The sequence below is a fragment of the Haemaphysalis longicornis genome, unplaced genomic scaffold, assembly GCF_048455015.1.
Source record: "Haemaphysalis longicornis isolate Haplotype H1 unplaced genomic scaffold, Haemaphysalis longicornis Haplotype H1 scaffold_5, whole genome shotgun sequence".
In the NCBI taxonomy this organism is placed as follows: domain Eukaryota; kingdom Metazoa; phylum Arthropoda; class Arachnida; order Ixodida; family Ixodidae; genus Haemaphysalis; species Haemaphysalis longicornis.
In genome coordinates, this window is record NW_027526385.1 from 63,785,384 (window position 1) to 63,799,997 (window position 14,614).

The 14,614-nt window shown below is 49.1% G+C and overlaps 1 protein-coding gene across 2 annotated transcripts in view; it reads left to right on the forward strand.

The window, feature by feature from the left end:
• Positions 1–14,614, forward strand: part of Osp (myosin phosphatase Rho interacting protein outspread) — a 136,235-nt gene that overhangs the window by 93,340 nt on the left and 28,281 nt on the right. For both annotated transcript variants that reach the window (XM_077670542.1, XM_077670543.1), the window contains exons 11-15: positions 903–1,112; positions 2,404–2,780; positions 7,076–7,241; positions 10,501–13,047; positions 14,237–14,452. In XM_077670542.1, the coding sequence (XP_077526668.1) occupies positions 903–1,112; positions 2,404–2,780; positions 7,076–7,241; positions 10,501–13,047; positions 14,237–14,452 (3,516 nt within the window). The remainder of the gene's footprint in view (positions 1–902; positions 1,113–2,403; positions 2,781–7,075; positions 7,242–10,500; positions 13,048–14,236; positions 14,453–14,614) is intronic.

A 14,614-nucleotide genomic window follows, 5' to 3' on the forward strand; every position in this document is an offset into this window, starting at 1 on the left:
AGTTCAAATTATGTCTAGGGTCCTCTTAGTTTCTTTTCCTCCTAATCCCTTGCTCTCTCAGGGTTTTTTTATTTTTGTAAAGTCCCATTAGGTGTCGAATAAAGGTAAACTTTGTATCTTACGTGGAAGACAGATCATTTCGCTTAGCTCTGGTCTTCTCTTGGTTGTTTCTCATGGCTGTAATTATTTGTTACTTGTCTGAAGCCTAGTTAGGTGCAGCTGTTTAAAGCATCGCTTATCTCTAGTTTTTTCTTGGTGATAGCTCTGTTAGAGGGAATGCTTTTATTCTGGCAACGTATGTTTTTCTAACTTGCCAAAAAAGTGATCTGCTTGGTATTGATCGAATGTTGAGTAAAAGCCATTTGAATTTTTTTTTCTGCTTACCAGAATGAAAAACTGCAAATAAATAATGTTTGGCTCTAGAAATCTGCTCTCAAATCTGCTCTCAAACAGTTTGGCTCTAGAAATCTGCTCTCAAATCTGCTCTCAAATATGCACCAAAATTGAACTTTTGGTTCCCCAAAGCTGCTCCAACTAACCTTTTACTGCTCCAAAGCTACTCCTAAACAGCATTATTTCTGCTCCCTGAGCTGCCCCACAAGGCCCAAGCCCACTTCCACCCCTGCTTAGCCCAATTCTATGCACTGTTTTTGTAAAATAGGGTGGTTTGGTGTCTTTTAGGTTGTTTTGGAGGCAGGGTATAAAGTATCAACTTGGTACGCGATAGCGTACTACATGGTGTACGCATGGCGTACCAACCAGAAGTGCCTGGCTTGTATCTCGGAATGAAATATTCTTCCTATCTGTGAAACCATGACGTTCTTCGTCCTGCAATTCGGATGATGATGACATGGGGGTGATGATGATGATGGTGATGATGGGACTGTGACCGTGCGACGCAGGATCTCTTTGTCAAGAAAGGCTGGCTCATGCGGCTCGGTCCGGACGGCGAGTGGTCCAAGCACTGGTTTGTGCTCCGGAACGCGTCGCTGACCCACTTTGACGACCCCTCGGCGGAGGACTCTGGCGACCCGAGCGCGACCCTTGACCTCCGGATGGTCCGTGAGGTCAAGGAGGTCGATTTGGATCGGAGCTATGCCTTTGTCATTACGGTGAGCTCGGAGACCGCCTTGTTTGAACTCACTTGACCCAGCTGCTTCTAGCTGTATAGTTAGACACACTCTGTTGTAACTGTGGGAGTTACGTTGAGGCTAAGCTTTTCATCGCATAACAGCCAGGGAGAAAAATTAGATAACTGGGTATGCATGCCAAGGGTGTTTTTTGCAGTGAGTCTCTTGTGGTCTACTCGGTGTCTTTTATCTCAGTGTCTTGTATTTCCTGCAATGTGTAAGTTCCATGAAATGCGAGACATTTAACCCTTTTCAGTGCAAAATTTTTCGCCTCCTTTGGGAACGATCTAAAACATCCTTTTTTTTTCTCACTCTCTGTCATTCAGTGAGGAGCTCCAAATTAAATTTCATGTACCACTTGTTTTCTTTTTTTTCTAACACTTTTTGGTGTATTGCTTTTTGCAGCGAAAGTATATTCGACATATACTCGCGTGACACGTTAAAAGAAAGTGGGACACTTTCAGGTCTTCTGCTCCGCCTCGGCTGTTGTTGAACCTCTTCCCCGTAGCGGGCAACAGCCCCACACTAGGATGTCATTAGAGCAACACTGGTGCCAAGCAAAACAACACCAGTGAAATCTAGTGCAGTGGAGGCTACAAGGAGCCAACCTACACCTACAGAATACGCTGTGGCTGTTTCCTAGCCCAGCAAAGCTCCTCTAATTTCGCCTTGATTCGGACCACAGGAGAATATCAAAAATGCAAAAGGCGCAAAAATGGGCGGGCAGGAACAGATTTCAAGCAACACAAGTCAGAGTAGGACCAAGCTTTTACTGTATCACCCCAAAAAAATGTAATTGTGAGGAGCGTGTAAACGAGTTCTACTTTGGGAGGTACCTTATTTATTATTTATTTATTTACTTATTTATAGATAGTGCAATCCCTGTTTAGGGATTTTCACAGAGTGGGTTACAATGCAAACAAGAACATTTCATATAAGCAGCCAATTAAGCAAGCCAATATATAAAATGCAAAAGTATTCACGAAAGCACACACTTACAATCCCCAGTGCAAAATTAAAACATACGGGGTTACACAGCTTAGTTGACATATACATTTATACACTCTTGTTGAGGCTAAAAGAAAATAACGGGAAGGAGTGCTGTGAAACTTCAGTGTTGGTTAGTTGGTTCCAGTCATTTGTAGTTCGTGTAAAGAACAGATATTTGAAGCATCTTTAGTTTAAGAAGTGTCCGATCAGTGATTGTGATCTATTTTGTTTATTCCCTCCCTCCTCCCTCTCTCTCTGGTGTTGCCATGGCAACCGGAAACAGCTCTGGGAAGCCGACGAAGTGGTGCTGTGCGCGGTGACGGCGGGCATCCGCACCAACTGGGTGCAAGCGATCCGCCAGGCAGTGCGGAACCGGAGCAGCGCGAGCGTCCTCGCCAAAGACACCAGTGTCGCACCGCCGCCGATGGTGTTGGCAGCGGTGGCAAAGTCATCTGCTCCCCTGACAGCGGTAGCGGCAGCAGCCACTGCGGTGCCTCCAACGCTGGCTGCCCTCGAGGGACGACTTCCGATCGAAACGTCGTCGAGCGACGACCACTCCGAGTATTTCTCTATTGTTGACGAAGACGAGGAAGATGTTGGGGAGGATCCGTCGCGGGCACTCCCTCCATCGCCTCCGCTCAACCGGACTGCCATCTCAAGGTGCGAACAACATGTATCCTCATGGTACTCATTCACGTGTGGGCGAAACATCGTATGCCCTATTTTCGTGCGTATAACTTGCCCATGCATGTAATCCGTACCCAAACTTTCAGCCCTCCGGAAAAAAAAAAAATCCTCGTGTGTTGCCCACACATTTGGCTGCACCAAAGCTACTGCTCAAGCAACACATCACACACCATGTAAACAGAAAAAGCATATATTTAGCAAGTAGAATACCCTGACTGCAAGGTGAAAGTCACAATTCGCTAATAAAATTCAGCTGTTAGAGTGCGCTCGTCCTTGTTCTTTTTTTTTTTTTTTTGTAAGTTTTGCGCAATTGCATGCCATAGAAGGCTCAGTCAGTGTTACTGCGTAGAAGCTTCACGGCACAACGCGCATTGCTGTGAAGCTGCACTGAAGGGAAAACCACGCGTATTACCCGCACCCCTACTTTGCCACGGAAATGTTCGCATTTTTGGTGCGGGTTATACGCACGAAAATGAAGTATTTTTAATCTCTTTGTTAAGAAGGGTTGGCTCATGCGGTGCATCGTCATCATCATACTATGATGATGGTGGTGGTGCTTGGAGTGTGGTGATGATCATGCTGGAGGTTTGGAGGTTCGTACCCTCATTTAAACCTGTCATGCCTGCTGATTTTTTTTTTTTTTTTTGCTATATGGCAAGGTTATTAAAGCAAAATACCGGTAGAGTTGGGTGTACACAAACAAAACGATGACGATGATGGTGGTAGGGGTGGTGGTGACAGTGATGAATATTGTGACGAAGGTTCATACCTTCATTTTTATGGCTCATGCCCATCAGTTATGTTAGTTTTATGACAAAATTATTATTAAAATGTGCATGTATAGTTATGTGGATGCAAAGATGCTGTCGATAATACCATATTTATTCGATTATAAGGTGGTCACGATTATAAGGCGAGGGTGCAGTTTGGAGAGTCGAAAAAAATTGCTATATTTATATACTGAGCTTCGAATATAAGGCGGGGTATGACTTTGAGACTAGGGATTGTGGAAAAACCTCCCCTTATATTCGAATAAGTACGGTAATGATGGAAAGGCTGAACAGCGCCTGAAAGAACATTGATGGGCGGTGTAAAATTTGTCTGGTTGTTTTCCTTAGGGTAAAGTTGGAGGTACAGTGGCTCTTGTTTCAAGTTCTTTTTTCTTTTAGGCCAATTTACGTGCATTTTTTTTTATTTGTAAAAAGGGCAGGACATGTGTTTTTTTTTTCTGTGCATCATTGTTCCTGCTGGTATAGTGTTGTTCATTGCGATGACAAAGTGGGAAAAATTTCTCGGGTAGCATTTATTTATTTATTGCACCTCAAATTCCCCGTGTAGGGGTATTGCATGAGGGGTTTATTAAGGAATGCAAAGCACGTTTGGCTACTCAGTGCAGTTACGAATTACACCCTGGGGGCGAATTCATTCAGTGTCCTTTCTGGGAGAGGTAGGTAACATTGAAATGAATTGATTGTGATTATCGAACGCCTTCTCCGAGAAGGTAGAAATTCACTCCGAAGGCCAGCCGATTTTAATACTTGCAGTTTGATTTCTGATAAAACCAGCAAATCTTTGGCAGACCCGCCGCGGTGGCTCAGTGGCTAAGGCGTTGCGCTGCTGAACAGGAGGTCGCAGGTTCGATTCCCGGCCGCGGCGGCCGCTTTTCTGATGGAGGTGAAAAGCAAAAAGCATGTGTGTATGAGATTTCGGCGCACATTAAAGATCCCCAGGTGGTCAAAATTAATCCGCAGCCCTCCACTACGGCGCGCCTTATAGCCCAGTTGTAGCTTCGGCACATTAACTCTTTCGTTACCACGCCTATTCAAATCGATCACCGGTGATCGATGATTTATATTGCCTATTTCGACATGTTGTACTCGTTTCTCGTACACCTAATGCGGCCAGTGGTTAGTCTAGGCACTGCACTTTTAGAATCAGTTTAAATTTTCCCGCTCCGGCGACATTCAGATTTTTGACAGCGTTTTTGGCGAGCGGAGGTGCATGTGTTTTTGAGGAAGGGGGCGTGGCCACTGCACCAGACAAAAACGCATGCCGCTCGTGGTTAGGCTACATTACCATAATTTTCTTTTTGTCAAAAGGCTCCTGGCAAGTTAAGTACCAAATAATGTTGTCAGCTTTATAATCCGACAGCGTTGACTGGTGATAATTACTTGAAAATGACACCAGCTATTCACTAGTGATCTTTGGTTCGGAGAAAGGATAGCTTTATTCTGCCAAATCTTATTTCTCATGGTCCCTCGCATGTCTAGCAAGTGTGCCTGGCATTTTCAGCCAGTTTCCAACAGTTTCGGTTTCGTTTTTGCGTTGCGAAATTCATATTTGGCACTACTACGCAGTTACCGAACTACAAGCTCATTTGCCATGGCGCCTCCGTTGCCCGCTACTGCTCCTCAAAACAAACATGCCGCTCACGCTTCCACTTAACCCACACCTTACTTCTGCGATTACAGCTTCAGGTGAAAGTCTAAAGATAACACCGAGTCGGCGGATATCAGTTCAGATGAGGAGAACGCTACCAATCGGCCTTGAACACCGCCAGCTGCTCACCGGCCAGTTTCGGTTTTGTCCGAGGGTATTTCCGGAAGTCTAGTGTCGCTTCTTAGTAGAGCTGTCTATTCTGACAGTCTCCAACAGCCTTGTAATTGTTTCTTTTCGAAGTTGTTAGATGGCGCTGCAATGTAGTAGGCTTGCAAGGATGAACTCCTTCATAGCACGACGGCGGTTTGGTGAAAGCTTGCTGGGCACGATTTTAGCGCATCGTACCTTATTCGTGCAAGCAGGGCTACCACAGCGAGTCAGAACATGATAATAAACCGCAAATTAAAGTTCTGACTTATAAGCGATGATCAGAATGTCAACACGCATCCACCACAGAGTTTGGTTTTCAACTCCAAGCGGATTTTTTCGCATAGCTTGCTTGCCTTCAATATTGTGTTGGTCATAATCATTGACAAGGTGTTTATAAATCACGTGAAACCTAATTGGGGTCTTTAATGATGTGAAACCACCAGATTTCTTCTAAAGAACCAACCAAAATACATAGCAAAATTTGAAATATAGGTTGGGCTTCTCCGCAAGGCACGGGCACCACGCGCGCTAACATTTTCTTTTATATCTGACAAACTGTACTGCACAACGCAATCTTTTTTCTAGGGCGGGTTTTTGAAATGTTTACCTACAAAATGTATATTCTAATTTTTTTCTACTATTGGTAGTTTATTGTACACAACTTCCTATTTTTCATTTTCTTCGACACCTGGACAAAAATTTTGAATTTGATAATTTTTTTCGCAATCATTATTTATGAAAACATTATTAAAACTGGTGTCATTGGAAATCGCATGGAATCATCTGTATTTTATGTCACTGCAATGTGTGCCTAACCAATATGTATAGCACAGAAAAAATGTTTTGTTAGACCCCTCAAAATTGGTCAATTTCTCGCGGTAATGAAAGAGTTAAGGGGGGACACTGCTCTTAAAACAGCCTCCTTTAATTGATAAGTAAACGCTGTGAAACTTGTCAGTCTTGCTGCTTTTTTACCACTGACTTCAAGTATGCCATTATGTTTTGGGAAAGTTCCCAAGATAATTAGAGATCATTAGTCATTTTTGGTCAAACAGTAGACATAACATTGTTGGTCATAAAACTGAAATCTTGGTTTTCCAATACTGAGAACCCTGGTGAATGCAACAAGAGAAGTAGTTTTTTGATGCTCCGCCTGGAGCTAATTTTACAAAGCTCATTAAACTTTGGTGGTTGAAATGGGCATTCGAAATAGTTCCTTGCCACTGGTGCCACCAAAGTATAATGAGCTGTAAAATGAGTTCGTATATCAAAAAACCAATTCTTTGATTGCTTTCACCAGGGTTCGTAGTATTGGAAAATATAAAGATTACAGTTTTATGGCTAACACTGTTCTGTCTATTGTTCCTCCAAAAATGGCCAATTATCTTAGTAACTATGACTTTCTCAAAAACTGATGCCATATTTGAAATCAGTAAAAAAAAAGCAGCAAGTCTGACAAGTTTCACAGAGTTTACTTAAAAATTAAAAGAAATTGTTTTAAGAGCCATGCCCCCTTTAACCCCATCATCAACAAATCTTGGGCAAAGACAAGAAGAAGTAATGGAGGAGAAATTGTAATCCTGCAGTAAACGTCCAATGGGTGATGGCTGTGATGATGACAGCGATGATTCACTGTATAGAAATGTCGACTAACATGAATGTGCTTGCATCTCTTTCAGGGTGAAGGAGCGGGCAAGGTCTCGGTCCAACTCCCGGTCTAGGCAGAGTCGGCGGCTGCGGTCGCCCCAGCCGACTCAGGGCACCGAACCGGTCCCGGCCGGTTCGTCCAACGATCCGGATGAAGCAGCCCACAGCGACCGTTCGAGCAGCTGGGATCGCACTGCGGTCAGTTGGCTGGAACGCCGTCACCTAGTTACTGTTCTCTGCGTAACCCCAGCAGCTGAAATTTGCAAAACGCAACCAGAGGAGTTGTAGCGGAGAGTTTCATACTAATATATACAGCGTAGACCGCTTATAACGTATGTCGCGGGAGCCACAAAAATTCGCACTATAAGCGGTACCGCACTATAACCAAAACGTGCGCGAATTCAGCCAAGTTGCCACCTACCTCTCAAGTAATCCTAAATTTTTTATCACCCAAAAGCACAGCACCTAAAAACAAAGGCAGGGTCCTTATTTCGTATTATTTTTAACATCAGCGGCTGCTGCAGGGTGTCACACATTGCAAAAGCGCGGTCTTACAAACGGCGAGTGCGGCTTTAACTTCCGTTGTGTTTGTGTTTTGAAAGACCATGGCTGCGTTTTCTGCGTCTATGAAGATGCCGCAGGACAGGATAAGAAAGGCCAGCGGGATTTTTTTTTTTTTAACCCCACCTTGTGTTCACAATGTCGAAGGCGGCTGCTTATCAGCGCAACGTACTGGTAGTGGAAATCTCCGCGCCGCTCGCTTGTTTGGAAAGAGCGGTGGCTTATCTGCACAACGTTCTAAAGCGTGAACCGCATGGAGCGATTTCTCGCGAAAATGTGCAGCGCACGCCGCAGGCGCGGCGACGTCGGCGCGGATACAACTGGCGTATGTGCGGCGCGGTAAGAGGCGGCAACATGGCGTCCGCACTGGCCGCGAAGCGGTGCAGGCAGCTCGAGCGACCACTTCTAACCGCTCGCTGAAATGCCGCACGAGGCGCAAGCGAAGATACTCATGCAAGAAAAGAGCTGATAACGTGACCGCACACGCTGCTTGTAAAAGTGCCCATCAAAAAATACTGCGGTGGTAAGCCTTCATCTGATCGAGGGACTTTAGCCTAAACACCTCTGGCGCGGCTAGCCAGCTTGGAGCGCTTCGTATCTCCCGCCATTAGGTGCGCGTCTTTCCATTGGTGCAAGTCGTCAGGCTCCTCCCACTGCCACGCGAAGAAGCCACCGTGAGCTTGGAATCGTAGACGCGAGCATGAAAAAAAACGCACGCGCAACGCCGATGTGCACAATTCGAGTGCGAAAACGGGCCATGCGGTTCACGATTAATAGAAACAACTTGCCACGCGCGGACGGGGAGTCGGTTGCTATCTTCCGAGGTGCATCACGCAAGGACAGCTGTGGTTATCACGTACGCGCGAACTAAAGGGTGCCTCTATTTTTTTCTTCTGTGTCGAAGTTAGAGGAGAGCAAGGGGTGCGCGCTGAGTCAGATGGCCGATTTCATCATATTTTTTTCTTTTGCTGCCCTAAAACGATGCCCCAGCTGCACCGATCGATCAGCAGACCCGCCGAAAAACCGCACTATAAACGGTATTGTGCTTCGGCCAACCGCATCTTAAGCGGTATGCTTATGCATTGAGTTCTATGGGAGGCAAACCGGTAGTCACAAAAACCCGCGTTATATCCGGTCCCGCACTATAAGCGATTACATTATAAATGGTCTACACTGTACTAAAGGGCGATCAGTTTTGCAAAAACTAAAGGGAAAATGAGATTTCAGCACACGTTAAAGATCCCCAGGTGGTCGGAATGAATACGGAGCCCTCCACTACGGCGCGCCTCATTGCCTGAGTTGCGTCGGCGCGTTAAACCCTACTATCAGTCAATCAATCGAAATCAGTCGCTGCAATCGCGTTCCGTCGTGGGTGCCATAGCACCTTGCAACAATCCTTGTCTACTTGGCTTGGCTAGCCACGCGGCTTTTTTTCACTCTTGAAGCCAAAATCAACAAGAAATAGTAACATTTTTTTTTTTCTTCTTTCATGAAGGCCCCAAGTAACTCCTGACAAATAAATCTTTGCAGCTCCACTTTTTTATTGATAAAACAACTTTAAACAATATTTTACAATAACATTGAGTCTTTTGCAGCTGCCAGCAAATTTTGAGCCTGTTGGCGAGCCATTCAATGACATGTGGAGTGTTTGTACTCGGCACACGGCGGCATGCTGAAGCACAGTTCATTTCATCTAGTCACTAGCTTATAGTCACTAGCTGACTAGCTTATCACTTGTAACATATGTTTCAAGTGTAGAATGCTTATAATGTATGTTACGGGAGGTGCGAAAGTCCACACTAAGCGATACCGTGCCATAAACAAAACATGCGCGAATCCAACTATATCGCAGCCTGTCTTTCAATCATTAGTTGTTTTTGTCATCGCTCAAATGAACGGCACTTAAAAACAGGGGCACAGTCTTGATTTCGCCTGTTTTTCTTTTTCACTTCAGATGCTGCTGCGCAGTCTTACGGTCCGCGAGCGCAGCTTTAACTTCATTTTGTGTCCGTGTTTTTGCGGAGCACGTCCGGGGTTTCAGCTAGAAGAACCGATGCCTCAGGGAAGGAAAAAGGCAGGTTTATGCCCCAGGGGCAACGTGATACGAACGCAAGCCGTGTTTTTTTTTTTTCACCCCACCTTGGGTTCGTGATGCTGAAGTGGTTGGTATCAGCACAATGTGCAGGTAGTGACACGCTTGATGTTCTAAAAGGGAAAGTGCGGTTGCTTATCTGCAGAACGTTCTAATCGCAACACTGTATTGCACATGTGGGTGGGGGGGTTTGCTATCTTCCAAGGTGCAGCAGTTGTGGTTATCAATTAACTGCAAACACACGAACTAAAGGGAATCTATTTGTTCCTTTTCTGCTTCTAAGATAGACGGGAGTGGGGAGCGGGCGCTGTGTCAGATGGCTGATTCCATTTCTTTTCGTATGGTAGAGGGGCGAGATGCGTGGTTTAAGGGGGCGGGATTTCGCCGGGACGTCGAGGCGTAGACTGAGGGAACAGAGTGTTGTTTGGAAGAACATTCAATGTGCGGCGAAGGCAGTAGCTGCACCGCACCAGCGAATCTGGAGCAATGAGATGAGTGCAGCGATGTGGAGAACCTTGTGTTCAGGCGAGATGAATACTTTTGGGATAAATGATGTACGCGAGTGACCTAAAGCGGAAGCTCAGAGAAAGTTTCATTATGTGAAGCCTCTCCTTCTGCAGCGGCGATCGTGGAGAGAAAGAAAAGATTAATAGTTCTGCTAAACATGTGAGGAAACTGTATACTTTTGGCAAATTGATTCCACATGCATGAAGAATGCATAGATTGTAGTCTTTTGACTTCCAAAGTATTGTCAGCGTCAAACATAAATGGTCGTTCTTTTTGTTTTTGTTCCTTTTCTACCAGGGCATGGATGTTGTGGACTCGAAGCCTCAGGAAACCAGTCGGTCCGCCACACCTTCAAAAGCAGAGGCCCCAACAGCCACTTGCCCAAGCACCATCGTAACAGACACCATCCCAGCATCAGCGCGGAGACCGCCCGTGTCGCGAACATCTCGCCGGTCATCCTCACTGCGTGAGGTGCGGACAAAGAAGTTGGAGTCGCGTTGCTCCGAGCTGGAAGACCAACTCAGGGCACGTGATCGTGAGCTCGGGCAACTGCGCAGTGCCCCCCACGGATCGTTGACCTTCCTAAGAGGCCTGCCTCACGACGAAGTCCTTCAGCGTTCCTTGGAAGCGCTCGAGGCGTTCCTGTCTTCCAGCGTCGAGAAACTGTGCGGACTTAAAGAGCGGCTGCGGAAGACTGCGGAGGAAGGGATCGCGTCGAGCGCGGATGGTTTGCGGCTCATTTGCGGCGAACTCGAGTCACTGATTCGCGAGAACAGCCGGCGAGTGGGGGCGACAACGCGAGCCCTGCGGTGCTCCACGGCGCTCGAGACGGAAGGGAAGCTGAGTCGAGCCGCGGAGGAGGCATGGGTTCTCCGACGTGAGCTCAAAAGGTCGCAAGACGCATTTGACGACCTTGAACTTCGCTGCCACGCGCTCAAGCGAGACTCGAAGAACGCGGAGGAGATGCACGCCTCGCAGCTTGCACTAATGACTGCACGGATCGACGACCTCACTGCCAAGCTCGCGCTCTCGGAGAAGGCTCAGCGCCAGTTGAGGCAAAGGCTGGCGCGAGCCGACTCGAAGCAGGAGAAGCGGCGGCTCTCGCTGAAGGGGAAAGAAGCGGCAGCTGCAGCGGCCGCTGCGGCAGCGAATCCGTCGAAGGAGCTTGAAGTCAAGCTCGCTCACTTGGAGCACAAACTTGCACTTCTGGAGGAGGCCTTTCAAGGACCCGTCAACGAAGCGGCGTCGGACGCGTCCGCGCCGGACGACGTCGCCACGCCGGGGACTCCGACGGGTCGGAGGTCGTCGTTGGACAGCCTTTCTGGCGACCAGCAGAACCTGTTGCTCCGTGTTCAGCTCATGGACCAGCGGTTGCAGTCGGCCTTGGAACAGCCGACGGAGCCATTGTCGCGTCCTCGGATCTGCCTTCAGACGGAAGCTCCGGACGGAAACGGGGTCGTTGATGGATGGAGCAGTCTGTCTCTCGCAACGAGTGTGACAGACCTTCGCTTACCGGAACATGGTGGTGAAGCACTGCCGGCAAGTTACAAGGAGTGCGTGGAGTCTCTTGACTCGCGGCTTGACGCTCTCCTGGGGTGGCTGTACGAGGCACTGGCGTCGCTTCGTGAGGCGGGCGTGATGGGCGCTTTTCCGAGAGACCTTTTTGAACGCGTCGGAGCTAGAGATTCGAGTTTGCTGCCGAACCAAAAAGGTCGCCTGGCGAGAAACCTGGCTCTGTTGAGAGACATCGGGTTAAAGTTGACGGCCACGGCTGGATTCGACGCCCGCTTCTCGGCGAATGTGGCCACGCATCTCAGGGAGACGTCGCTCGTGCTGTTCGCGTTTGAGGAGAGGCTCGATCACGTGGCCTGCTCGCACGACGACCTCCGGTTGGTGGGCGCCGAAAACTACAAGTTGTGGGATCCGCTGGGGGACAGCGCCGGAGCGCAGTGCTGCTTCGCGGAGCAGGAAGACTCGCGGGACGCGGAAGCTCTCGCGGCGGAACTGGCGGACTTCTCGTCGCGCCTCAAGTCGTTGAACGGGGCAGTGGAGCGCTTCAGCAAGAGTCGGCACACTTTGGTTCTCAAGAGGCTGTCCGAGTGTCTGGACGTCCACCCGACCTCTGACCTCGAGCCGGACGCCGTGCAGAATGTCGCCGAACAAGAAGCCGTCCTGGGGGCCGTCATGGAGGCACTGTCGGTTGTTCGCACCCACATCAGCGACAGCCTCTGGCACACCCTCTGTTCGACCTCGGAGGCGACCTCACCGGCGACCTCGATGGAAACTGCGTCTTTATTAAAACAGCTCGAGAACGCCATGAGGGCGGAGTTTCTACGGGTTCGCTCAGAGCTGCGGACTTCGTGTCTGTCTGAGCTTGAAAGTTACTGCTCGGCTAACCTGCCGCGCGACGTCCTCGGTCGGGAGTTGGTTCCCGTGGTCCGCGACCTCGCTACCGCGAACTGTGTCTCGGCCGTTCTGCGCACTTACGTCTTGCACATCGAAGAACTGGTCAAGGACTGTGTCAGGGCGTTGCGGCAAGATGAGCTGGGCTCCGCGGATGCAGGAGATGAGAAGACGCAACAGGAGCTTTTCTTCAGGGCCGCGGCGGCGGTGGAGAGTGCGCCGCAGTTTCTGCAGTCCTGGCTGATGCACTGCCTCGCGGAAGACCCGTGCGAGAACGACCAGTTTGCGGGGGCTTGCGTCAACTCGACGGCGGACGTGACCGGCGCGCTGGAGCGGCTTAACCTGAGGCTGCGGGAAGAGCGGGAAGGCCACCGGCAGCGAGTGCTGGCTTTGCAAGACCGTTTGGATGCCACGCAGCGGGACTGCGAACGCCTGCTCAAGGTACGAACGACGGCCTTTGCTGCGTCAACTTTGTTCATAACTGAAAAGGGAGACACAGACCAGGTTGTGGTTACATTGTGTCTGTGTTCCTTTTAAAGGCCAACTGCACTCAAATTTTACCTCAACCAAATTTATTTTCAATGCGTAGTAAGTACCCCCAAATCAGCTAGGACACAAATGGTAGCCCCGTGAAACACCTCGTTAATCAGCCAAAAGCGTTTAAAAAAGCTCCGCCACAGACCACGCTGCACCTGCCGGCAGATCGCGTAAACAGTCATGACGTGCCTGTAATGTTCCAGCCGACGGGGGCTTCTTCCTCTGGCCAGCCACACAGTTGGAGAATCGGTCAAGCTCTGCTGCCCTGTGCGCGCGTAGAGCTTGCGCGCGTAGAGCTTGCGCGCAGACTTTCTCCTGAGCTGGTGACCGTCCGGCCGCTCGCTGGACGGCTGCAACGTCACTGCAATGGCCGCGCTCTCCTTGGTTTCGGTTTCGAAATTGCCAATTTTTGCTGGCCACTGGAGGCGTCCACGCACGTGTTTCAGCTGTTGTGTTTTGCGTGTTGCTTTCTTTTTAAGCAGACTATATGGAAATAGGGTTTTCAAGAGGCCGAAATTTTGAGTGCAGTTGGCCTTTAAGTGCAGAGCGCTTTAGGGGCTTGCCTTGTCGTCGTAGCTCGCTCGCTGAACCCAAGTAGAGCCACACGGCGTTCCGTCGTCGCGGCGTAGCCCAGAGGCTTTGAAAGCCAAGCGGCTTATATAGTCATAAGCGTTTGAAACTTGCGAATCACTGGCGCTTGTCCTACATCTCCCGATTGTATAGCGCAAAGAAAACTGTAGGTACATTTGAGACAAAATATACGCAGTTAACTGGCAGTGCCCGCGTACATTTAGTTAGGAACGCTTGTTGGGTTGTTTTTTACGATAGTAAGCAAAAAAAGTGGCAGTGCAACACCAGCACGTGCGGGAGGGAAAGATAGCACAAAAAGGACAGAACTCCCGCTGGCTCAGTGTCAGGCAGGGGGCGCGCGAGCACTGCGAAGGCGGGAAATTTGACTTGCATGGGGTGGTAGCAGTGAGCGGATAACCGTGCCACAGCCCATTATGGCGAATCACTTTCTCTGCACTTCCGGCAGCTTTCACGTTGAGTTGAATGGCTTTAATCTTTTCTCTTCCTTCTTCCACTGCCGTAGACGGGCTGTGCCACCTGCCGGGGCCTGCGGGAGCAGGTGCGGGTGCTGGCGCAGCGGTCGTCGGAGCTGGAGCGGGCGGCCCGGGAGGGCAGCCTGTGCGAGCGCTGCCCCGCGCAACAGGAGCAGCTCCGGCGCCTCGGAAAGGAGCACGCCCGCGAGATGGCCCACTGCGAGGCCTCGGCCCAGGAAGAACTGCAGGGGAGGATGCGCGAACAGGTGCGTGTCTTCTTCTATGTCCACTTTCGGTCGTCCTGTGAAGGCTGTCAATGCTTTCGGGATTTGGGAAAGCACTAGCATTAGTCAGTTGACTCCAGTTGATGCGAAGTCCACCGGGACTGCTGAACACTTGGAATTAACCGAACTTCAAATGAAACAGAA